This window comes from Notamacropus eugenii, chromosome 4 (genome assembly GCF_028372415.1).
Source record: "Notamacropus eugenii isolate mMacEug1 chromosome 4, mMacEug1.pri_v2, whole genome shotgun sequence".
NCBI classification, from domain to species: Eukaryota; Metazoa; Chordata; class Mammalia; order Diprotodontia; family Macropodidae; genus Notamacropus; species Notamacropus eugenii.
This window is the reverse complement of record NC_092875.1, coordinates 443,670,571-443,696,681: the sequence shown is the minus strand read 5'-3', so window position 1 is coordinate 443,696,681 and position 26,111 is coordinate 443,670,571. Positions and strand designations below refer to the sequence as shown.

At 35.5% G+C, this 26,111-nt stretch overlaps 1 protein-coding gene across 9 annotated transcripts in view; it reads right to left on the bottom strand.

The window, feature by feature from the left end:
• Positions 1-26,111, bottom strand: part of SKIC3 (SKI3 subunit of superkiller complex) — a 112,186-nt gene that overhangs the window by 35,628 nt on the left and 50,447 nt on the right. For all 9 annotated transcript variants that reach the window (XR_011966440.1, XM_072606093.1, XM_072606096.1 and 6 more), the window contains 14 exons: positions 25,427-25,603; positions 24,730-24,874; positions 24,513-24,591; positions 24,364-24,425; positions 24,207-24,263; positions 22,564-22,632; positions 22,403-22,477; positions 21,512-21,653; positions 17,332-17,425; positions 16,330-16,407; positions 9,138-9,262; positions 8,394-8,517; positions 2,817-3,038; positions 1,141-1,213 (listed from right to left, as the gene is read on the bottom strand). Coding sequence is in view for 8 of the 9 variants with exons in the window: in XM_072606093.1 (XP_072462194.1) it covers positions 1,141-1,213; positions 2,817-3,038; positions 8,394-8,517; positions 9,138-9,262; positions 16,330-16,407; positions 17,332-17,425; positions 21,512-21,653; positions 22,403-22,477; positions 22,564-22,632; positions 24,207-24,263; positions 24,364-24,425; positions 24,513-24,591; positions 24,730-24,874; positions 25,427-25,603 (1,522 nt within the window). In the remaining variant the exon portion in view is untranslated. The remainder of the gene's footprint in view (positions 1-1,140; positions 1,214-2,816; positions 3,039-8,393; positions 8,518-9,137; positions 9,263-16,329; positions 16,408-17,331; positions 17,426-21,511; positions 21,654-22,402; positions 22,478-22,563; positions 22,633-24,206; positions 24,264-24,363; positions 24,426-24,512; positions 24,592-24,729; positions 24,875-25,426; positions 25,604-26,111) is intronic.

The following is a 26,111-nucleotide window of genomic DNA, read 5'->3' as shown; positions in this document are numbered from 1 at the left end:
AACGGTCATATGAGCAAGAAGTATCTGAGGCAAGGTTCCAACTCAGACCTTCCTGACTTTAAATCTAGAACTCTAACCATAAAATCCTTCATTTGGGTTCACAAAATCAACTTCACAAGGACAACACAGGTGTGATACGGATGGACAAGTTTTATGAAAAAGTCAGGTGTCTTAGTGGACTATATATTTAGTGAGAATTGAAAATGTGGCCCAGCAACTAAAAAATGTTATTATCCTCAACTGAATTAAGAAAGGTAATGGTACCCAAGAGGAGAAAGGCTATAGTTCCACTGACTGTACTCATCCCTGGACAAACATTTGCAGAACTCTATCCAGTTTTGGGCATCACATTTTAGGAAGAACTCTGGAAAATAATCAAAATGATAAGCTGATTATGGCCATATAAGAATGAACTGAAAGTACTGGGAACATCTGACCCATAAAAGAAGACTTAGACATAGTAAAAGCCTTCAAGCATTTTATCAGTTATCACATGGAAGAAGAATTAGACTTGTTCTTGGCTCAAAAGAGCACAAGTAGGAGCAATGGATAGAATTTGAAAAGAGATATTTATTTTAGTTCAATATAAGGAGCATTTTCACAATTACTGAACAATTAGAGACATAAAGGTAGCACAGTGGATAGAGTACTGGCTCTGGAATCAGGACCTGAGTTCAAATTTGACCTCAGACACTTTATAGCCTTGTGACCTTGGCAAGTCACTTGACCCTATTTGCCTGACTTTCCTCATCTGTAAAATAAGTTGGAGAAGGAAATAGCAAACCATTCCAGTATCTTTGCCAAGGAAACCCCAAATGGAGTCGCGAAGAGTTGGACATTACTGAAAATGACTGAACAACAACAAAAAGGAAGAATGAGTTGTTTTTGGAAAGTAGTTTTCACTTGAGAAGTTTTCAAATGTAGGTTGGATAAACACATTAATGATGTTATAATGATGTTAATGATTATAATGATGTTATAATAGAAATTCTTAGCCAAGTATTGGTTGAATTAGATGGAATACTTAGGATCCTTCTAATGCTGAGATTCTGTGCTAGCTGTAAAACTTACTTAAAAACTGTAATACTTACAATACAATATATTATTTCTATTTCTGGCAGACTTCAGGAAATAACTTACTTGAGCATGTTGTGGACTATACTGAGGTACCACTCGGGATAAAAGAGACCAAAGGGCAGGGTCTTCTGGGTTACTGTAGAAGAAATCAAAAGTAACAAAGTTTAAAAGGAAGTTATCTATAAAAAAACAAAATGATTTCAATTTCCATTTCCCCCAAAACTTTAAGTATAAAAATATTTTAGTTGCATAAAACTAATTCATGATATATGTTCCTGACTCAATATGAAGTTCCTAGTTTTCAAGAAAAACATAAGTTATTGTCTCCTGTATGGCTTGTTAACTTGGGGTCTGGAATGACTACACTAACCTGTCAGAGTTACACAATAACTAGCCAATCAGAAAGGCTTCTGAAGCCCAAAACTGCTTGGCATATCAGTGGTCCTTTGCAAAGTGAACTCTAGTTGAACTTGGAGATGTCTGCAGAGACTGGACCACCCTTTAACAGCCTTGAGTAACAGCTGCAAATTCGGGACTTTCTAAACACCTTACTCCTACTGTATTCACAGATATCTCTACACACAACCCCAGTCCCCACTCAAAACGCTCCCTGCCAGAAAACCTCTAGAAATCATAAATATCCCACCCTTTTTCCCCCACTCCCTTTTGAGCAGCAATGATCTATCTCTCTGCTCCACTTAAGCAAACTCTTGTCTAATAAAAAATGCTTTTATAATCTCTGATCAGACTCTTTCATTCCAGGTTCTTTTCAGAGCCCAAGGGTCATGTGTTAACAGACTTAACGTCTCTCTGAAAATACCATATGACTATCATCAAAGAGGACAGATAAAGGTGAGGAAACTCCCTCTACCCATGTAATGAAGCAGCTTTTCTACAATTTATAGGCTTATACAGTTACCCATAAAGTGACATGTCCATTGTTATCTCAGTCAACTTATAAAAGAGGAAGAATTGAACTCAGATCTTCCTGAGTCAAGACTATTTCTCTATCCACTGTACTATATGGTCTGGATATCTGAGCAATTATTTGCCTTAAATATCACAAGGAGTTTCATATATAAGAAGGTCAGATTTAAGTTACATGAAAAATGGTTATCTGTGAGAAGAGACTGCAAAGAACTAAACTACTAAAGGAAATTGCATTAACTCCAATTTACTGGACTGATCAAGTAAAAATGCTTATATGAGGGTAGACTATTATTTTCTCAAATGGGTTTATGTATTTACCGGGGTAGATGAAAGTGTTCAGATGTGTAATTTCATCATTGTAGGTCCTCCACTAATTCAGACTAACAATTCATCTGTAATATGTGATGCTATTAAGAAGTCTGGGGCACCTCAAGGTTCATTGACTTGCTTTAGTTGTCATACTGCCAGACCCTTTTCCTCCACAAAACCCACCCCGCCTCCTCTCATGAAACAAAACCAACAACAAAACCCTTAAAACAAACATGAATAGTCAAGCAAAATAAATTCCCACATTTGCTGTGTTTTGGAAATATATGTCTCATTCTGCACCCTGAGACTAGGACCTCTGACTTCTCTGTCAGAAGGTGAGAAGCAAGCTGTGTCAACATTGTAAAACCCTTCACTTAAAAGGAACTGGTTTCTACTAACATTTCATAATGGACTTACCTCATTTTAACTTGCTCACTAAGATCTTTATACTAAAGCTAACCATATTAAGTAAAATTCAAAATTCTCAAATAGATTTTTACCTATGGACAGCTTTAGACACTTGTCTCTGCACTGACACATTTCGACCTTGTAGTGCATAAACAGCTGATGTAATAAGGCACTTCTGATAATTATCATCTTTCTGTTTTATATGCTTTAATAATTCATTAAGTGCTGCTTTTGAGAGAGTGGCATCCTTCATTGCCAGTCCCAGAGCACAGAGTGCCTGAAGACTTTCGATGGTTGGTTCCTTTAGGATAGAACTGTAAATTCAGAAAAGAGAAAAAAAAAACAAAACAGGACACTTGTGAACAGTTTCCAGGAACTTGACAATTACCTGTCATAAAAACTTCACCTAAAATCATTTTTACTAAAAACATCTCACCAGAGCAAATCCTCTGATTTCCCTACATGATGAAACTCCTACTATTGCATATACAAAACTCTATGTGTTTTACTGATTCTTGGTCTTGAGGATGAGGGAAAAGACACCAGTTCACCCTTTCTTCCCAGACCCAATTATTTAAAGTCCTTAAAAACCCTGAGTCAAGTTCTGTAAAACTCTTGAAAAGTTGCTGAAATAATTCTGGCAAAGAAGTCTGCCTTCAATAACCATCCTGAAATGCATGACAAAGGACAAGAAAATAATTTCCCCAATGTAAAATTATCCGATTTCTCATGGCTCCCCAGAAAAGCTTCCATTCAATTAGCACAATATTGCTGAAACCAGCTCTCTGTATGTAAGCTACAAATTTCAGTCATCTCTATTACAATTCCAGTCAATTTTTTTTTTTTTGGACTTAATGAAATGTAAAGTTTAAGGAGAATTTTGTCAATGGACATAAATATCTCCTGTGAAATTCTGATTTAGTTTTCTTGAGACTAAAGTAAAAATGGATAGGAAATCTTATTAATATACACAAAGAATACCTCAGCCTTAGAGAATTTCTTACCTGAGAGAGGATTAGTCCAGTCACTTCATTTTACCAATCAAGGAACAGACCTATAGAGGTGAGGCAACTTACTCAAGTTTTCCCAACTAGATAGAGGAAGAATGAAGCTCAGAACCCAGGACTCCCAAATTCTGGGCCAGTGCTCTTTCCATCATACTATGCTTCTGATCTATAAACTTAGAATAAAACCTAGGAATATTCTTGGTAATTACTCCCAAAAGTATTTCAAAAAGCACTCAGAAGAATTAAATGAAAGCAATTATTATCAATGAATAATGTCACAAAACAACATACTTGTTGACTCAATATTGTGCTATTGGAGGCACAGAGCAATATGTTTAGTTCTCAGTAGTAGTAAATAAGCATTAAAGTTCTCATTTACATAAGTATGTTCTGGGGAAGCAAGCTTATCAGAAACAAGCAAGAGTAAGAAAGCATGCCTGGAGTTTAGATGTATTTAGAAATATAGCCCAAGCAAAAATATAAATCAGTAATAGTAACAGACAACACTAACAATCAGAGAAGTAACACCAGAAGGAACAAGAATGCATCAATACAAACTTAAATTCATGACAAAGAAGAAAACCTCATTCTGGGTACTGACTCAAAAGGAAAAAAATCCTCTTCTATGCAGACAAGATTTAGTATCTACAATTTACAGAAGTCTACCTCACCAAACGCAACAAGTATTTAATGAACTGAAACTCTCTCACTATTTAGATATTCTAGTCATATGCCATTTATTCAACAAAGATGTATTACTATAAGATGCTAAAATACAAACTCTTGCATCACATGTTAAAGCTACAAAGATGAATACAAGAACAAAATTCCTGCCCTCAAGGAGTGTACAATTCTAATTTACTTGTTTATATCTTTATAAATACCTTCGAAGATTTGTATGTGATTATGTTCCACCTCTCCTATTACCCTGCTGACTCCTCTCCATCCAAAAGTACCTACCACAAATACAGAATAAACATCCAAAAGTGACTGGCATCCACCAACAATGCACTATTTTTGAATTCTTGAATTTGGTAGAAAAGATGAAAGAAACCACCTTTGAGGATGTTTGAAAAAAAAAAAAAGACCAACTAAAATATAAGACAGACAGCAACTAGATAAAAATTTAGGTCCTAAATCCAGCAGCATGCAATAGGAATAAAGATTCCTAATCATATAGAAAAAGGAGAAGATAAGAATCTCCATCAGAATTCACCAAAGCTGCTTCTTAATCCAATCATGTTGCCTACTGCACCCTACCAAGCCAGCCTGCAGCGACTCCTGTCATACTTCACCTTCATTCCTAGAAACACACAACTGAACAGAGGTGAGTCAAATCAAGCAACTGTTCTGACCGAAGCCTAAGGTTCATTTCAAATTTAGGCTATACAACTTCAACTGGGCTCTCACTGCTGTCAGGCAATCTTCTATACTCCATTATCAACTCACTATTCCGCTCTCCACAAGTCTCTTCCAAACCTTTTATTCCCTCCTCAAGCCTCCCATGGTTCCTCCTCCCCTCCCCTCTCAGCTGAGAATCCTGCCTCACATTTCACAGAAAAAATTGAAGCCCTTCACCATGAGCTCCTTCTTCCTCATTTCATATCATTCAGATGCCTTCTGATATTCTTCTCCCTCATTCTTGTTTCACACAGAGGTAGCCTTACTCTTACCACTCACACAAGCAATCCCATTTCATTCTGTCTCCCCTAACAGAGTGCCCTCTCCATCACTTACCTTCAATCTCTCCCTATTTTTAGTGGCTTCTTCCCAACTACAAACAAGCCCACGTCTTTCCCATCCTCAAAAAAACCTCAATCCTTTCACTTCTGCCCTTTGTACCTAAACTCCTTGGGAAGGACATCTACAGGACATACCTATGCTCTCTCTCCTTGCACTATCTTCTTTAATCCTCACAATCTGGCTTCCAAGCTCATCACTTGGCTGATCTCTTACTGTCCAAATCCAATGGCCTTTTTCTCTATCATCATTCTTCAGGACCTCAGGGCAGCCTCTGACACTGCTGATCACTCTCTCCTCCCTGAAGCTCTCCTCTCTAGCTTTTCAGGACAGACTGCTAGATCCTCATCCAGATCATGCCCTCTAAACCTAGGTGTCTTAAAAGGCTCTGTCCTGGGTCCACTTTTCTTCTCCTACTATACTTTTTTACTTAGTAATCTAAGTGAAATTTAAAAATCCTGTTTTTCTAAACCATTTTTTAGTTCCAAATTCTCTTCTAACATCCAGCACTTCCCTTCCCATTGAGAAAGCAAGCAATATGATAGTCATTATACATAGGAAGTCATGCAAAACATATTTCTGTATTAGCCACGTTGTGAATAAAAAAAGGCAAGAAAAATAAAGTGAAAAAATATGTTTCACAGAAGTGTTCATCAGCTCTCTCTCTGGAGTCCTTGGGAATCATCATGGATAATTACATCAATAAGAGTAGCTAAGTCATTCACAGCGGATTATCATAAAACACTGCTATTACTGTGTACGGTGTCCTCCTTGTTCTGTTCACTCTGCTCTGCTTCAGTTCAGGTTTTTCTGAAATCATCCCCTTCATCATTTATACAGCACAAGAGTATGACTTCACAATCCTACGCAACAACTGAGGGGCATCCTCTTTATTTCCAATGCTTTGCCATCAAAAAAAATTGCATAAATATTTTTTGTACATATCGGTCCTTTCCTTTTTTCATTGATTTCTTTGGGATACAGATGCAGTGTCAGTGTTGAGTCAAAGGTTAAGACAGTTTTATAGCCCTTTGGACACAGTTCCAAATTGTTCTCCAGAATAGCTGGACCAATTCAGATCATGACAGTGCATTAGTGTACCTATTTTTTCACATTCCCTCCACTATCTGTCATTTTAGCCAATCTGATAAATGTGAGATGATACTTGAAAGTTGTTTTAATTTTCATTTCTCTAATTATTAATGATCTTAGAGCATTTTTTTCACATGACTATTGATAGCTTTGATTTCTTCTTGTGAAAACTGTCTTCATAACCTTTGACCATTTCTCAATTGGGAAATGGCTCTGATTTTTTTGTAAATGTAATTCAGTTCCCTATGTACTTGAGAGGTGAGGCCTTTAGCAGAGAAACTTGCTGAAAAAAATTTTCCCCAGTTTCCTGTTTTCCTCCCAATTTTGGTTGCAGTAGTTTTATATCTGCAAAACCTTTTTCTTTTCATGTAATCCAAATAATTCATTTTACCTCTTATGATCTTCTCTATCTCGTTTGGTCATTAAGTCTTCCCTTTCCCACAGATCTGACTGGTAATTTTTTTCTCCACTCCTCTAATTTACTTATGATATCACCCTTCACATCTAAAACTCCTAAGGATTTAATTATCATCTCAATGTTGATGATTCTCAAATCAACTTTTTTTTTTGTCCCTTTCTGATGACCTCCAATGTCACATCTCCAACTGACTTTCAGGAATACCCAGCAGACATATTAAACTCAACATGTCCAAATCAGAAATCATTATTTTTCCCCCTAAACTCTCTCCCCTCCCTACTTTCCCTTTTACTGTACAAGGCAATACCATCTTCCCAGTTCCTCACGCTCACAATCTAGGAGCAATCTTGATTCCTCACTCTCTGTCACTCCCTATATCCAATCTGTTGCCAACACCTGTTGATTTCATTTCACCTTTGCAACATCTCCTGAATATGCCCCTTTCTCTCCTCTGATACTGCCACCACCTTGGTAATGCCCTTATCACCTCACATTTGGACTACTGCAATAGCCTGCTGGTGAATCTACCTGCCTCAAGTCTCTCCTCACTTCCATACATCCTCCTTTCCATCACCTAACTGATTCTTCTAAAGCTAAGTCCAACTATACCAACCCCTACTCAGTAGTCTTCCTGTTGTCTTCAAGATCAAACACCAAATCCTGTTTGGCATTCAAAGCCCTTTGTAACATAGCCCCCTCCTCCCTTGTTGATTTTTTTACACTTTACTCTCTGCCATATGAAGTTCAATCAAATGACATTGGCTTCCTTGCTGTTCCTCAAACAGGACACTCCATCACTTGATTCTCAGCATTTTCTCTGGCTGTGCCCCATGCTGGAATGTTTTCCCTCCTCATCTCTGCCTTCTGGTTTCCTTAGGTTCCTTCAAGTCCAACTAAAATCCCATCTTCTATTGGAAGACTTTCCTAACTCCTCTTTCCCTAGCACCTTCCCTTTGTAATTTCCTATTTATCCTGTACATAGATTGTTTGAACATATTTGTTTGCTTGTTGTCTCCCCCATTAAAATGTGGGCTCTTTGAACACAAGGAATGACACATCTTTTTGTATTCACAGTGCCTGGCACATAGTAGGCAGTAAACAAAAGCTTAGTGATCGATGAAAACAAACTTTAATAAGTCAAGAAAGAATGATGATGGGCTATTTCCTAACTGTCCTAACTTCCCTCAAAAAGTATAGAAACAGTTCAAGTATATATTGCCATAATAAGGAAAATAATTTTCTAAAAAGGCATATATGTCCCTAACACCGCCTGACAGTTCAATAGTTCATAATCAAAGGGCTACCAACCGCTGTTTCCAACAATGTAGCTTCTGCTGCTGCATCAACACAAATTTCAACCTACTCATCCCCTGATATAAACATGACTAAACATTAATGTCAACTATACATACCATTTGAATAGTAATGTCTTGGCTATGTCCATTTTATTTTGTTTGTATTCTGTTATTGCCAGGGCCGTCAGGATATGAGCTTTGTCCTGCTCTGATTCAACAATGGACAAGGCTCTCTCATAGGCTGTTAATTAAGGTGAATTGGAAACAAAAATGAAATGGTATGAAAAGTAATCCCAATTATTACGGAATTTTTCAAACAGAGGCAAAGAGAATGTACATCTTAATTGTTACCTTGTTTTTAAGGAATACGATAAAGATTAGTGATTCATTTGACTAAATTATTACAATGATGACCCCTGAGAATCTGGACCAAAAAAGCTGCCTTGTAAAGATTCCTTTTTCTACCATCTAACCATTCTCTTACCCTCAGACTTCCCAGAGAGGTTTTGAGGCACCCATAATTCCTGGGCCTAGGCCAAACATAATTCCACTTCAGCAGCCATGGGATACTCAAAAGTTTAGACTCATGGCACAATAAATGGGTCACGCTATGAACAGTTTTGAGTTACAGAAATGCCTAATGGTCCAACAAAGGTAGCAAGTATCTCAACATGTCCCAGGAAAACCCAAGGAAAACCCAAGAGGCTGATGTTTTGCTTTTTATCCACCATTAGAAAGTAGCTTATCAACTTACATTGAAGATTCAAACTTAATAACTATAACAGAGCATTTAAAATACAAAGATAAATTCTAATCAACCTTGGGGAAGACATATTCTTTTGCCTCAAGCAACAGACTCACCTTTGTTGCTTTCTTGGAAAAGTCCTTTCTTGAATAAAGCCAGTGCAAGACCTATGATGTCATCTAATTCTTCCAGAGGGGTTGACTTAAAAACCTGGATGGCTTTATCATATTCACCAATAGCACTAAGGGAAAAGGAAAATAATTTATATCATCAAAAATATAAGTGTATAACAACCCAAGAATTATATTTTACTAGGAACTTTTCCTGTAAGAAATTCATTTACATTTGCCTTTTTTTTATAGTTGAGGTTCAATATTCTACCAAGACTGAAGTACCATAAAACGGAATACTAAATATTTAGAAAGAAGTTAAAAGTATAAACGTAATTCAAACAGGATATTCGAGAAATAGTAATGGCCTCCAAACTGTGCTCCATTTAAATTACATGTGAACATTTATATGTTATAATAATAATAGCTGAATAAGTATAGTTCTTTAAAAAGTTTGCAAAGCCAAATGAGTTGCTTAATAAATATCTGTTGACTGATTGGTCCATCAGAGAGCCCTCTGAAATAGCCAAGTCTGATGATGTCACTTCTCTACTCAATAAACTTCAGAAGTTCTCTATTAGCCCTAGAATCAAATATAAAGTCCTTTAGCATTTAAAGCCCTTCACAAATGGAATGCAACTTACTTTTCTCGCCTCATATATTTTTGTTTTTCCTGATATATGACAATCCCTTGTCTGTCTCAGTATCTTTGCATTGGCTATCCCTATTCTTAGAATATAGTCTCTTCTTATCTTCTCCCCTGGAATCCCTTGTGTACCTTCAGCACTCAGCTTAAACCTTACTTTCTGTGTGAAGTCTTTCTGGATATATATTTACATGTCATCCTCCCTAATAGAATATGAGCTGGAATGCACAGACTATTTTGTTTGTCCAGTCCTCCAGCACTTAGCATGGTGCCTGGAACATCATCACATAATAAATGCTTGTTGACTGGATTATTATCCCCACTTTACAGATAAGGAAACGGAGGTTCAGAAAAGTTAAATGATTTGCCCATGATTATACGGTGAGGAACAATCTGAACTTAGTTCTCTCTTGACTCTCAGTCTGGCACGCACTCTATCCACTATAAAAAAGCTGCTTTTAATTAGGCTAATTACTTACAAGGCAATTTTTGAAGTTAAAATGAAATCTCAACAAATTTCAATAACATACAAATTCATTTCTAAATGGATATCCCTAATGCAATTAAATGGAATGCTACGGTTAATAGTTAACAAATGAACACAAGACATAAGAATGATTTGGTATTTTTTTTTTGCCAAGTTATTGATAGCATTAAAAAATTTATTTTAAAAGTCAAAAAAAAAATTCTACAACTGCAGGTGGAATTCCATCAGCAGCGATACACTTAGATCATAGGATTTAAAATTTGAAGGAACCTTAAAGCTCATCTGGCCTGACTCTCTCACTTTACAGATGAGAAAACCCTAGCTCAGAGACGGTTAATAGTTTGTCAAAGGTCAATAACAGATATGAACATTAGTCTTCTGACTCTGAATCTAATACTTTTATAAGCATGCTCTATATATATCATACTGCTTACAATTTGTTACAACTATGACTCTTTTTTTAAAAACCACACAAGCACATAACTTCATGATGCAACAAATACGAAAGTGTTTAGATCCACATATAAAATTAACTTGGAAGTTTTCCTATTTCAATAAATAAGGAAAAATAATATTCACACATGTTGATTTTAGAAATAAATCCAGGAGAAGTCAATCAAAAATTCTTTCAAAAACTAATAAAAGAGAGAGGCAGTTTACATCTTTTGGATTAATATTCAGGGACTGGGGAAAAGATGTTTCTGGGATAAGATGTTATTGGTCATACAAGTCCTAATTTTGCTGAAAGTTATTTGTGAGGATATAAGACTCTAAGGTTTAACAACGAAGCAAATAAATTTCTTTTGAAACGTTAATCTTCTGATAGAATGAAACAGACACTTTTTCTTGCACATTCATATTTTGTTCTGCTGCACATTGAAGAAAAATGTTTTCTAGATGTGGAGAGAAAAGGCAGAAAAATGAAGTATTTCTTTGACTTGAAGCCTGGTTCTATTGTTTACCACCTGTAAGACTTTGAGGAGCATGTAATTTATTCCTCAGTTAGCCTCTCTGGGGCCCAGATTCCTCAACTGTAAACTTTAAAATGAGGAGATCAGATTGTATGACCTTTAAGGCTCTCTCTGGCTTTAAATCTATAAGATGGTAAACCTGAATGAAATATAAAAGACAATGTAACAGGTACTGATTATGTTTTTATCCAAGTTATGAATAGCCATATGAAAAAATGCTCTAAATCACAAATAGAGACCTGGCAAAACTGACAAAAAAGTTCAATGACAAATTCTGAAGGGGCTGTGGGAAAAGAGGTAAAGTGATGGAGATAAAGCTGATAGAGCTTTGACCTGGTCCAGCCATTCTGGAAAACAATTTTGAACTTTGCCCCAAAAGTCATCAATACTAGGTCTGTATCCCAAAGAATTTGAAAGATACACACTTATTTTAAAATATTTAGTCATTGTACAATTATTTTTCACTAGCTTTATGAAGTCATTTGGTCCCATAAATGACCAATGTATTACAACAGGAAAGAAATTAGGCTGACTACATGTTAATGGACTATTTTTTCCCTAATAACCTAAATATAAGTACAATTTTAAAATAGCTACTTAGCCAACAAAAGCTTCCCCTTCCTGCCATTCTTGTTTATCGTTACAATAATCTGTTGCAAACATGTCAATAGCAATTAAATTTTTTAATTCAAATCTTAAGCTAAATTTGAGAGAAACTCATGTCAATTCCAAAATTTTTTAAAGGGATAAACCTATTAATTATTGCCACCTATCTGGGAGAAGCTTCACTGGTATGCAAAATCTAGTTACAAGGTTCTAGATTCCTGTTTAGTCATTTTCAGTCGTGTCCAACTCTGTGACCCTATCTGGGGTTTTCTTAGCGAAGATACTGGAGTAGTCTGCCATTTCCTTCTCTAGTTTATTTTACAGATGAGGAAACTGAAGCAAATAGGGTTAAGTGACTTGCCCAAGGTAACATAGCTACGAGTTTCTGAGGCCAGATATTAACTCAGAAAGATGAGTGGTCCTGACTCCAGGACCAGTGATCTATCCACTGCACCACCTAGTTGCCTTGGAGATGGTTTTTCCCTTGAAGGATTATTCTCAGTATTGGTGAGGTTATTCTTGACTGTAATACCAGTTCTTTTGCCCTGCGGAATATTAAATTCCAAGCCCTTCACTTTAATATGGTAGCTACTAAATTCTGTGCAATTCTGACATTTCAATGGTTTCTTTCAGACTGCCTGAAATGTTTTTTCTTTGAGCTAAGAGTTCTGGAATTTGGATATAATATTCCTTAGTTTTCATTCTAAGATCGCTTTCAGGTGGTAATCGGTAGATTATTTCAACTTCTATTATACCACCTGGTTTGAGAATATCTCAGCAGTGTTCCTTGACAATTTCTTAAAATATGATGTCTAGGTTTAATCATGGCTTTCAGGAAAGTAACAACTCATAAATTGCCTCTCCTAGATTTATTTTTCCAGGTCAGTTATTTTTCTGAAGGGGTATTTAACATTTTCTTCTAGTTTTTCATCCATTTGAGTTTGTTCTATTGTTTCTTAACATCTCATGGGACAATTTGCTTCCACATGCTCAATTCTAATTTTTAGGGAATATTTTCTTTAGTAAGCAGTCTATTATTGGGGCTCAAAGCTTTTCCAGCTTGACAGAATCTCCTAAAGGCTGCATTCTTCTGACATAGCTGATAATCACTGATACCTATGAGAATGGGAGCTTCTTGAGAACAGAGGCTGTCTTACTTTTCTATGTTTACCCATAGCACTTAGCATAGTACTTTGCACGTAGATCCTTAATAAATATTTTATTCATTTATTTACATATATATAGCATGCTAAGATTTTGGTAAAGTGCATTTACATATGTTATCTCATACAGGCCTCACAACAGGCCTATGAAGTGGAAGTCACAGTAATGTTTTCTTTGTTTTATAGAGGAGGAAACGAAAGTATAAATAAATTAAGCAATTTTCCCATTACCCATTGTCTTTGAGGACTAAGGATGACATCTCCACACCATGATGAAGTTCTAACAATGAGGATGTCTATGGAAGTCCTAGAACACAATGCAGCTAAAATACGTGTGTATGTGTGTTTGTCCTTCATTGCCGAAGAAGACCATGCCATCAGAGAAACAATGACATGACTTACACTTGACTTTGTTTTGAGTGAGGGAGGGTTGAGCTAAAATACAGTGCATTTGTGGAAAGAGCACTGTATTGAAAATCCAAAAACCAGAGTTCAAATCCTTTCACTGCCACATGCTACCTTTGTGGCGTCAAAAATTACTAAACTCGATTTCACAGGCTCATCATTTTTTGTACTGAAAGGGACCCAAAAAACTCTCTAGTGACCAAAGGGTTCTTAATATGCGCTCTGAGAATTTTTGTTTTATTTTTTAATATTTTGATAACTATGGATTTCAATGTAATTGGTTTTTTTTGTAATCCTACATGTTTTATTTTATGTGTTTTAAGAATTCTAAAATAGGTTCTACAGGCTTTATCAAACATAAAAGTAGGCTAAAAAACCCCAATCTAGTACAACCTCTTTATTTAATAAGGAAACAACTCCTATTAAGTCTGTTTCCCAAAGTGATCAGGAAAAAAGGGAAAGAACGTGTATGTTTTAAAATATTTCTATGGTAGCAAAGACCTGGAAATTGAGACGGCCATCAGCTGGGGAACGGCTAAACAAGTTGGGGTACATAATGGTGATGGAATGCTACTGTGCTGTAAGAAATGAGGAGCTGGGGGATCTTAGAAAAATGTGGAAAGGTGCATGAAATAATGAAGAGTGAAGTGAACAGAATCAAGAGGACATTATATACAGGAACAGCAATACTGTCTGAAGAATACTTGTGAACTAAGTTATTCTGAGTACTATAAATACTCAAATCAATTATAAAGGATTTATGAGGGAAGATCCCATTCACCTCCCAAGAAAGAACTGATAAACAGAAATATACAGAGGATAGTTTTATAAATATATTTATAAATCTGTGCCAAAAGGTGACCTTCTCCAGTTTGGTGAAAGAGAGGGAGACAGTTCAAACTTAAAATTAAATTTTAAAAAATAAAATTAAATACTTTTTAAATAAATCAAATTTAAATAAATTTTTTAAAAAAAATAATAAGGAAACAAGCCTAAAGAAGGATAAGTGACAAGCCCAATGTCAGCTAGATGGTACAGTAAAAAAGAAAGGAAATATACATTTATGGAGTACCTACTGCAGTGCCAGGCCCTGTGCTAGGAGCTTTATAAATATTACCTTCTTTGGTCCTCACAGCCACCACAGGAGGTAGGTACAATTATTATCCCCATTTTACAGATGAGAAAACCGAGGCAGACAGTGGTTGACTTGTCCAGAGTCACACAGAAGTGTGGGATTTGAATTCAAGTTTTCCTGACTCTAAGTCCAGGGCTTGCCATCACTGTACCACCAGCTAGGGTTTAAGAGGAATGGGCTTAAATTCAAGAAGACCTGAGAGTTCACATCCTGCCACTAGCTGAATGACCCTGGGCAAATTACTTCAACTTTTTTTGTGCCTCAGTTTTCTCATTTATAAAATGAGGCTAATAATAGCACCTACCTGTCAAGATTGTTGTGAGCATCAAATGAGATAATAATTGTAAAGCATTTTGCAATCCTTAAAGGACTGTATAAATCCGAGCTGTTGTTAAAGCAAGTAACACAGTTAACTAGCAGAGCAGGAATCTGAACCCAGGTCCCTGCCTCTAAAACCAGTGATCTCTCCATTACACTAGAATGCCCTCCTTACGCCATTAAAGGAAGAGGCTAGAAAGAAGGATCTGTAAGGTCTCTTCCAGTTCTATGTTCAATGAAAATGGATACAATGTTAATAATGAAAAATGTAAAAGCAATATATTTTATTGAGAAAATTATTTTGATTTGCTGGTTAACTTAAGAATAAGGTTTAAATCCAATAAAATACCTATAGAGCTTCAGAAGTGATTATTCAAAATATTTAGATGTTGGAGGGATTATTTTGACTAATTTTATTCCAAAATTTCCAGCTTTTTTTCTTTTTAAAGTAAGGTTCATTACTGACATGACTTTTAACAGGCTTTGGACTTGGAGTCAGGAAGACATGGGTGTAAATTCTGCTTCATAACCGGCTATTTGACCTTTGGCAAGTCACTTAATGCTGAGTCTCAGTTCCCTCATTTATAAAATGAAATAACCGCACCTACCTCACAGAGTTGTTGTAAGGATCAAAGGGGATAACGTACATGTAGCATTTTGTGAGCCTTAAAGAACTACACAAACAAAAGCTACTAGCTACTAACACATATTAAAAAAAAAAAATTAGAAAAATTAGAAAAAAGAGAAAAGGGATAAAAATCAACAGGCAGAAGTGAAGAAAGCAGAGAGGCACACAAAGAGGTTGTCCTGAAGTAGCTTAGAAAGATTTGGAAGAGAGTGGAGAGAAATAAGATTAGAAGAGAATTAGCAAGGACACTTGTGTATGTGTGAAAAAGAAATTACCTGATCAGCAGTAAAAACCAGAAGAAAATGGAAGGGATAAACATGACGTACCCATGATCTCCTTCAAAGAGAAGAAAGAGAATTTGCTTGTTGAGGGTTGGGGGAGGTCTGAAAGTTCCTAAACGGGCTATTGGGCATTGCCATCAATCTTAAATACCTCAGCTGTTGCTCAGAGAAGCCTCAGGGTGTGCAGAAAACAAGAGTCACGTGCAAAGTTAGAATCTGAGAGTCAAATATTCATAATCTGGAGAATAACTACATAAAGAATTTTGTTTTTCTTTAGCATTCCAAAGAGTAGTAAGGGAGTGACATATTCTGTTCCCAACCTGCCAACTGGCAAGTAAACTATTCCAAATGAAGTTTAATTAAATTTAAAAGTTTTGGCAAATTGGGATCAAATCCAAATTTCAAAAATAGGATAGCATATTTAAAATAATTTTAAGTTAAAAAATGCTTATAGCATCCCCATTTAAAATAATGAATTCACTGAAAATTTCATAAAATGCTTTTGGGATAAAAATAAGAACTGACCTCATAAAAATTAATGGAAAGTAAGGGGCTTACCATAACAAGCGGCCATAATTTCTTACTGTAACGTTATAGATCTCTTGTTTTTCTTCATTCTGTAGTAATAAAATTGCCCTTGGCAAAAGAGAAAATTTTTTTAATAATCTACATGTAATAATATTCTTTTCATCTTCACTGTGAGCTACATCCATTTACTCAGGCTAGGAAAGTTAAGTCAGTATGATTTCTCAGTGAGTTGTAGTTTTAAATTGTGGTTGTATAAGCACTAGATCTGTGGTAATTGGGAAAGAGGCTATAAAGAAGTAGGAAGCAGCATAAAAAGGTACTTGGATTGTGGCTTTAACATCAATCTCCATTACAGTTACCTAGACAACAATAAACCAGAATTGGTATTATATAGCCTCTTAAGCCAGCTAGAGATTACACCTTTAAACTGCTGCTAGCTGCTCATCAAGGGCATTCTCAGAGGATACAACTAAGCAATTTTTTTCTCTGATGGAATAAATGCATCTAACAAAGGGAACATTATAATACATATCATGAAGATATGGTAAAAATGATTTTTCTTTCTTTTACTAAAGTGCCTCTATCTACAGATATTCTTTTTAACAAAAAATTACACTCCTTTCATAATATGTAGGTAATATTCCTCAAAGATTAGCAGGTTAGTTTTGGTCTCTTTGTAGTGTTATCTGTAAGGTACTTTTTGGTTCTCCTTCTACCTTCCCTGAGTGAACAAATTCATTTTACAAAGCAGACCATGCTAGAGAGAACTATCACCTTCTATACAGAAGCTACAGACTTCCCTAAAAAGAAAATGTTTAAAATCATCAAGACCACACATGCATATGAAAATCTACCTTTCCATCTTTCCCACACTTAGAAATATGGTGACATATGATGAAAATTTTACAAAACATTTATTTATCTAGTTCAGGCATTCCAATTGTACTAGGTGCTCTGATGACAGTTCATTAACTCCAATAAGGAAATGAAGAATATCTTTATTTCTCAATTAATGTTAAACATATACTTTACCTTTGGTATGCATCAGCTGCCTTTTTCTTCAGTTGCAGATATTCATTTAAATAACCCAACATTGTAAAAGCTGGAGCATAATTCTGAATTCTTTCTGAAAAAGACAAATGTCTATAATTTATATGTGCTTCATGAATTCTTGGTGATTTCAGCACAGACTCCAACCCACAGTTCTTTTGTATTAATTTTAAACGTTGTTATCCCAGTGAGCCACTTCAGCTGAAACAGAATTCATAACAAATTTATCCAAAAGTTACAGTGCCATGTAATTGTAAACACCATCAAGATACCAACCTAACTTTATTCTTAATATAAAATGTCCAGTCAATGTTCAATTTATGGGACAATAAGTAATGGTACGATAAAGGATATCTACATAGCACCTGAAACTAAAAATGCTCTATAAAAATTATCAGATTTGATACAACGGTCACTTAAGTACTACACCTATTACTGACATTTTACAGAGAAGAAGTAACTCAAGAGATACTGTGGGATTTGCCCAATTATGTGCCTTGGCTAGTGATGTCAAAGGATGAATTCAAAACCAGAAGTAACCTGACTCCAAGGGTCAGGGCTCTTTCTCCATTATATATCACAATCTTTAGTTACATGATTTTACAGTTTAAAACTGCTGCATTTTTATTTCTAAATGTAACAATGTGAAACTCTAGCCCACATTAAAACCTATCTATTAAAATCTGTCCTGTTTGGAAGGAAGCTCTGGTTTTTGGGTAAATCACTTTAACCTTCTCATGATTAAATTAAGTTACAATTTCCCTCAGAAGTTTTATTCCAACATGCATCTGAAGAAGAAAAAAAATTTAACAGTAATGATGTATGCCAGAAATCAAACAAAAATTAAAGCACTCATCTGTGCTATACCTTAAATTTCTAAGGTCAAAAGATTGACATTATTGTGCAGTATTGCACTAAGGTACAATGAAGAAGCAGAAATGTATGTCATTGTAGATGATGAAATATGTAATCATGTCTAACAACTCTTTATAATGCATAACTAAGAAGAAATTTCAAGTACCTAGACCTCTGTGAAACAAGTTATTCTGGAATCCACATTTCATTAATAGCTGAGGATTTACTGCTTTAAGCTTTGCACCATTTTGTAAGGGAATCTTCTCAGACAAAAAAAGTGGTCCCTTCCTATCTTTACAATCTTAAATTTTACACTCCTCCACATATTCCAAGTTCCATCAACGCTGGCCTTCTTGTTCTCACGTTCCTATCTCCCAATTCCTTAGTCACTGGCTGGCCCCTGCCATACCTAGGATGCTCCTTCTCATGGCTTCCTCAACTCAGCTCCAGGCACTTTCTGCACAAGGCCTTTCCTTGTCTCCTCCCCTGCTACTGTCTTCCCTCTGAGATTATCCCCATTTAGACCATACATACCTTGTATACACAAAGCTGTTTGGATGCTGCCTCCCCCATTAAAATGCTTTTAAAATTTGTAGCCCTGGTGCTAGGCACGCTGTGTGTACTTAATAAATGTCTGATAGTGACGATGATGATGTACTTCCCTGTCTTCTAAAACAGCATATGAAAACTGCTATGGACATCTCAGGTTATCATTATCAATAGTTTATTTTTTACAACATGGTGACAGCCTCAGGAGCTACTTCATTTCTGTGTGCAGGCAGGAGAAGACAGAGGAAAAAGTACATTTTGCAGACATAGGCTCTGAGTTCAAATCTCTATCTGCCACTTAGTACCTGAGTGATCCTGAACAACTCCCTCGACTTCTCCAGGCTTCAATTTCCTCTTCTATAAAATGAGTGTGGACTATATGACCTCTAAGGTCTCTCCCAGCTTAAAATGTAAGGCTCTATGATCCTAAGTGCCTCTAAAATTCCTTTATTTTGAGTTCTCAGTTCCACCTTTCTGTTTCTTCCCTTGTTATCAGACTATCAATTCAATTCATCAAATATTTCTAAGTATTCACGACAGGCAGAGCAGGGGACTATTATTTCAGTCATTAATATTCACACCATCAGTGAAGCACAGGACCTCTCCCCAGTTCTCATTCACTATAGACAGATAATCAATATTGTCATTTGAAAGTATAAGAGAACCTAAGAAGCTCTCTTGAAAATAAAAGGAATGACCACATAAATTTGGGGAGAGTTGCTCAGGTACCTTTTTTTGTTTGTTTACTGGCTGGGTCTTGCCTCTGTTCCAGGTAGGTGACATATAAAATCTTGTTTTACTCCGTTGGCAAATGTAATTTCTAAAAATCATTAATTTTCCCAACCTTTAATTAGTATTTTGTTAATAAAAAAATTTTATGTAATATTAGTTCCTTTTTTAAAGGGTTACCAAACGAATAACATATCAAAAGAAATCACAGACACATAAAACATTTAGAGTCTAACAAGGTAATTAATAGCATGATATTTTTGTGGATAACATCAAGCTATGCATTTTGAATGATAAGACAAGTTGGTTCAGAATTGGCTGAGTGACTAAACTCAGGGTATCAACTAATTAAGTAATCTTAACCATGCCAGTTTCCCCGAGTGGAGTGTCACTGGGCCTATTTTAATCAATATTTTAGTTAGTCATTTGGATAAAGGTCCAGAAGACACTTTTATCAAGTTTGAAAACATGAAGCAGAGAAGGATAGCTAACAAAATGAATGAAACAATCAGGATACAAAAAAATACAGGCAGTTTAACGTTCAAAGTGTAAATTTAATAGGGATAAAGTTCATTCTCACACTTTTAAAAAATCAAATGTATAAGTAAAAGGTTGAGTGAGACAAAGTAAAAAGCAATTTTTCTGAAAAAGAACTTTAAGTTCTAAGTGGTTGTAAGTTCAAAATGAATTAACAGGTAAAACAGCAACCAAAAAAAAAAACCAAGCTGCTAACTTCATCTTGGGATGACTGAATACAAGTTTGATACACAAAGCATGGGAGGTGATAATCCCACTGTACTCTCCTCTGGTCAGGTCACATTTGGAGTACAGTGTCTTCTTCCAGGCACCACCTTTTAGAAGGGACAATGAAAAGTGAAGCACATCCTGAAGAAAGACCAGGATTGGGAACACTCAAAACCGTATCATAATAAAGATAAGCTGGAAGAATTAGGTAGGGATGGTTAACTTAGAAAAGAGATCCCTAAGAAGTAACATGAATGCTATCTTCAAACATCTGAAGGACTTTTCTATGAAATTCTCTTGCTTGTCTCTGATGGACAGAAGTAACACCACTGAACAGAAGTCCATTTCAGAGCAGTATGATTTTGGGCAGGATAATAACCTCCTTAAATACAAGACTTGCAAGATATTTTCTAACTGCAATTCTACAACTGTATAGATCACTTTCCATTAGGTAAAAATATGACTTTCATCATTCTTCAGAAAAAATAAGATAAAAACTAAACCATCTGGTTAATATTATGTTATAATCAAACCAACTAGGTAGCAAAGTAAATACAGCACTAGTCCTACAGTCAGGAAGACCTGAATTCATATCCAGCCTCATACTCTTAGTAGCTGTGTGACATTGCACAAATCACTTAACCTGTTTGCCTCAGTTTCCTTAACTGTAAAATAGAGACACAGCATCTATCTTAAAAAGTTGTTGTGAAGATATGAGATATCTGTAAAATGCTTTATTTTCTCTTCCCTACCAAGCCAAACAGGTATAACTCAGATCCTTGAAAGAGAATAAATATTTAAAAAATACAAATTAAGTTACAATTAAAGAATACTCCAGTTACTTAACAGACATTTGTATGTATTACAAATGCACTAGATACCCTACTGTATGATGAGTAGTAATGATGATGGTGATATTTTTAATAGATGCTGCCACATCCAACATTCAATCTCCAAATCACCTGGAATGAAAAGTTTTCAAAATGTAGAGACCTAAAAAGAAAATCAAAACCATGCTGGAAAAGGAAGAAGTTCATATTGCTCCCACTGTCCTGTCTGATTCTGAAGTTGTGTCAAAGATGCTTTCAGTGAATCTACAGAAGATGACCCTGCATCCCCATTTTTGCATTCAGTTACAAAAATTATTTTATCCACACTGTGTAACAGTTCACTAGGCAATAAAAATAAAGGAACAGCAAGACTGTACACTGTCCCATGATCATTTCTATCTGAGTACAAAAAAGAAAATAATACTTAAACTGGTAACTTAAAACTTTTATAATACCTGTATATTTGCTCAAAACAACTTGTGCTGCTGGAATGGCATTCATCTGGAGGATATTATAGCGATACAGCTCCGTTTCTCTGTTCGTCCTATCTTGCAGTGTTGTACAGACCCAATATGCATAGCCTATTGCTCCCTCTGTCTTTAAGGGGGGAGAAACAAAGGTGTCAACTCAACTGGAAATGGTGTTAAAAATCATGCAATTAAAAGCTATGATGCTAAACAATGTACTTCAATTAACTCCAGAAAATTTTCTACATCTTGAAGAAAACAGTTCTCTATGAAACTTAACTGAATTTTGTTATCAAGTTTCATTGCTATCTAAAACATCTACACACATACTAATTTACAGATTATAATTGGTCAAATTACTTAAAAGTTCTTTCTCTAATCTTGAATGCACAGTCATGAAGAATATACAAAAAGCAGTGTCCCATCCAGAAGACTGACTTTTCTTCTCTGCAGCTATAGTTCAGCATGACAGTATTAGCTTACTTATCAACAGTAATATTAACATAAAATTTATTTAAATTAGTGTAATCCAGGTGCACTCTCATAATATCCCCCCAAAAAGGAGAAAAAAAGAATCAGGGAGAAAGAAAAAGGCTTTTGGACTTTATAACTGTCACTTTTTTATGAGAATCTCCAAAAATATTAGAGTTGCTATTCTACCTATTACATCACTATTAAATAACAGCTAGAGACAAAAATGAGAAGACTTTCATTTAAGGAGGATTGGCTACGTTCCTATGAGGATGAAATTTTTAATCAACACTCCCGACCTCCAATATTTTGTCAAATTAAACTTCTAATCCACTACTTATCTTATTAACAAGCACAGTACTTGGTTTTTTTCACTAATGAATATAAAATAAAAATGCTAATTCTTACATGCATACTGAGTTCAGTAGTATGTCGAAAGAGATCCATTGTGTCGTAACTTCCAACTGTCTCTGCAATTAGAGCCTACAGAAGGAAAATTAAGATTCTTAAACAAATGAACCTATTTTCTAAGTGAGAATGAAGATATAATTGGAATTTTCATCTCTTACCTGCCCAATCCAACACATTAAGTAGGACGGATCAAGGGACTGAGCAATTTTGAAGGCTTCATGAGCTTGCTATAAAAGTGCATAAAAACACCATTAAATATTATGTTTCACTTTCCTGTAGGGACTAAATATAGTAATAACCATAATGCTAAAATGAGGGAGTAAGTTAAGCAAAGCATGTCATTAAATTCACTATTACTAGGGAGAAAAAACCCAACTTTGTCCAGAACCATCTTTGTTTACTAGTAGCAAGTACTGTTTTGTATTCTTTAACTAGTTCTCACTGTCTACAAAGCTGACTTTTATGTATAGTATGCAGACACCCTGGTTCCTGGACCAAAGACTCAGGTTCACTCACAAGAGAAAATTTAAGTTCCCCAGAGCACCAAACTATAAAAGTCCTAGCCCTCTCCATCATCCACTGACTTCTTCCTCACCTTAAACTTTAAATAAAGGGATTAAATGAGTCTACACCCTTTATTTTTAACCTAACTGGAACGGCAAATGTTAACAATTTGGTTTATAAGCTAGAGCAGACCCTGTGAATGCACAATACCATCTAGAGATTTGTGAAAGCTTGCAAATATGACCGATTAACACTCCAGCTATTTTAGTCTATGATTTTCTCATGGGTAAAAGCTTAAACATGCCAAATCAAGTAGTGGCTTTGTAGAGGGATTAACACCTACTGAAGTCAAGAGCTAAGTAATCCAAGTAAAGCTGGCTGAAACAGAAGATGGCTGAATTTAAAAAAATACTCTTCCAATATTCTATTCTGCCCTTCTACCAAGACCTCAGAAGGTCTACTCTCACCTACATTTCAATATGAATGGGACTTTATAAAATTACTGTTCCAGATGAAAGACACACTTCAAGGGGACAGACTTTTTTTCTCACTGGAACAGCAAAGGAAAAATAAAGAACACTTTTAATGTATTTACAGAACAACAAGATTGTGTCAAAAATTGACCATTACATCAACATTACAGGATTTCTTCAATTCATTCTTCACAATTGCTCTACTTTGATGCCTCATGACATAAAGGTGGCCTACTGGTCACATTAGTGAAGCATAAGCTCTGGTTAAATTCTACCAGTTGGAAGTTTTATGTGCAGGCCTGGTGCTAGACTCTATGTCGCCTGAGAAGCAAGTTCATAAAGGCTTATCATTAACCAAAGGATGATAAATATTTTGGTGACAAGCACCTCACTCTATGACGAGGATGGCACCCACATCGAAGAGAATGTACCTGCACCAAGTGAAATCATAGGTCTTTTCAAGTATAAAGTGTTGAAGTATCACTTCATCAATTAATCTTTATCAAGTACCTTACCAAGTACATGTTTTGTTTTTGTCAAGACCTATGATTTCATCTTTGTAGAAAGCACCCCTGCAGATTAAGAAATGTTTAATTTAGAAACTGTCTGGGACACTAAGAGGTTAAGTGACTTGTTCTTGGCCACTCCTCCTCTGTACCATGCTGTACATAATATTGTACAGGTGAATTACCACTGAAAAAACAAAACCCAATCTGGTGCAAACATCATGAAGTAATTATTGATATTCAATGAAGAAACAGAAAATGCTTCTAGGTCTTTAACATTTACCTCCCCTTGGTGACCCTGAATAAAGGAAATTTTACCTCAATATTTTCATTTGCTAGATATAAAACTCCCAAGTTTGTCCATGCAATAGCATTCTGTGTAAAAAAAGAAAATTAAGCAGCTTTGCTATATGGTTTTCTCAGAAAAACAAAAATGCAAAATTCTGGAATACTCTCAAGTGATGATTGTACTTACAATTTGTTCAGCTTGGATTGATTTGATGAAACAGTGCTGAGCAAGAGCATAGTTTCCAATGTCTGCAAAATATGGGTTTTGGTTTAAGTGAGCTTTATGAACGTGAACAAATAATTCTCCAATGTGATTAAGTATTACTTAATTCTTACCACTGTGACAAGCAATCACACCAAGGGCATTCCAATACAAATGGTTATTACTATCCAGTCTCACTGCCTTTTTCAGACACTAGAAAGACAAAAACTTATATTTTACTTCTTGGAATTACTTGCATTGAAAATGTCAAGATTAATGGTCTTTTATTTGCAAAAATCAAGATTCTTGTTCAATATAGGAAGCTGACTCTTAAGAGTCTCAATAACATACATGTAAAGATTTCTCCAGTAACTCTTTAAGCTCATTCACACAGCTTCCTGTTTCTGCTAGATCCTGTGCTTGACGATAATAATTAATTCCAAGATCACACCATGTATTAGCTGTAGGCATCAGTTTTAATGCTCGGCCATAGCACCTACAAAAATATAATGTGATTTTATTTTAACAACAGAGCAGCTTAGTTAAATCTGTATGTTGTTTGCTGACAACACTACTGATAAATTTACTTTCCTCTAAGGCTATCAAATTTTAAGCATATATACTGAAAACAACTTTCTGTTCAACAACATAGGAACTACAAAGGAAAAGTGGAATGCTTTTATCAGTTGCAATCACACTATTACAGTGTGGCTTATCTGTTTTTCAAAAGTACTTTAGGAAAGGATTTGTTTGGGTTATTTGTTGGGAAGTGTTTGTTGTAATGAAAACAAAGTGTGGCAATAAAAAGTAAAATATTTTAAGATACTGAAAAAATCTGGGGCAGCAGTGGAAAGAAAGGTCTTAAAGTCAGGAAGACTTAGATTGAAGTCCTGCCTCTGACACATAACAGATTAACCTCAGTTCCTCATTCAACCCTCTCACAATATAAATTGTAAAGCAGGTTCCAATCTCCAGAGTTAGAGGAGATTTCCTCTTCAGCAGATCCCTAAATCAATAAAACCACAGGTCTAGTCCAAAAATTAATTACCTTCCCCCTAGATGGAGAAGCTCACGTTTCTTCAATATTTGTTTCCCTTCTTTCTGACCCAGAAGGACTCCTAGAACATTCACATTCACTTTGGATGGTGAAACCACATGTAAACTGGTACATGCATCTCCAATGAGCTTCCAAATACAAGACACATCAGATCGATACTGGAGAGCCCTAAAAGGAAAAATGCAATTACTTTAAAATATTTCCCAAAATATCTAGTTTCCCTCTCTCATCACTTATAAAGGCAGCACATATATAACAGTGATTTCTTCCATTAGGTACTGTGAACACTTTATTAAGAGTTTACTTCTTTATTTGAGTAAATTACCTCCTGGGTACATTATATTAAGGGCTACCCCAAATCATATCTATATATTCCCTCTATAATTCTTTCAGTAAAAGTGGCAGGAAATCTGCCTAATAGACACAAAAAAATGAATTTTTCCAAAATAAATTACTTCTAATATTAGATTTCTTAAAAAGTTCTTAGTTAACAAGCTTAATGCTAAGCTGTATTACAGCTTAAACAACATTTTTGCCTCTAATTTTTTTTACTGTGAACTAAAATACATTGATTGCCACAAAATGACATAGAAGAACTTTTCCTGAATGGAAAAGGTGTAAATTCATCTGAATGTAGTGGAACAAGGGATCTCTGTTATGAGACTCCGATTACCTA